A 353-nucleotide genomic window follows, 5' to 3' on the forward strand; every position below is an offset into this window, starting at 1 on the left:
GCCAACGTGGACCCCAGGTATGACTCCCACAACTCACCTCATGACTGTAGTAGTACTGTGTAGTTTTTTTCCTCGATTAGATTAGATACAAACTGCAGCTAAAATTATGGCTTTAGACCTTCCAATTGTATTGACGCTTTTAAATGTAACTAAGAAAAAATGCATGTTGAGAAATGTTTTCTTGAACACTTTATTCATGTTACTAGTAGATAGTAAACTCTCTCTCTCTCTCTGCAGGACAGATGAACTGATCCAGAAAACTATACGGGAGAAGTTCAGAGAATGCACAGTGCTGACCATCGCTCATCGCCTCAACACCATCATAGACAGCGACAGGATACTGGTGAGTACTC

At 40.8% G+C, this 353-nt stretch overlaps 1 protein-coding gene across 1 annotated transcript in view; it reads left to right on the forward strand.

Moving 5' to 3' along the window:
• LOC118339752 (multidrug resistance-associated protein 4-like) overlaps positions 1 to 353 on the forward strand; it is a gene marked incomplete in the record, with an annotated part of 18,234 nt that overhangs the window by 15,108 nt on the left and 2,773 nt on the right. The window contains 1 exon segment of the mRNA XM_035677466.1: positions 238 to 343. Coding sequence (XP_035533359.1) covers positions 238 to 343 — 106 coding nt within the window.

The sequence above is a fragment of the Morone saxatilis genome, unplaced genomic scaffold, assembly GCF_004916995.1.
Source record: "Morone saxatilis isolate NCDOM2014 unplaced genomic scaffold, NCSU_SB_2.0 Contig6, whole genome shotgun sequence".
Classification (NCBI taxonomy): domain Eukaryota; kingdom Metazoa; phylum Chordata; class Actinopteri; family Moronidae; genus Morone; species Morone saxatilis.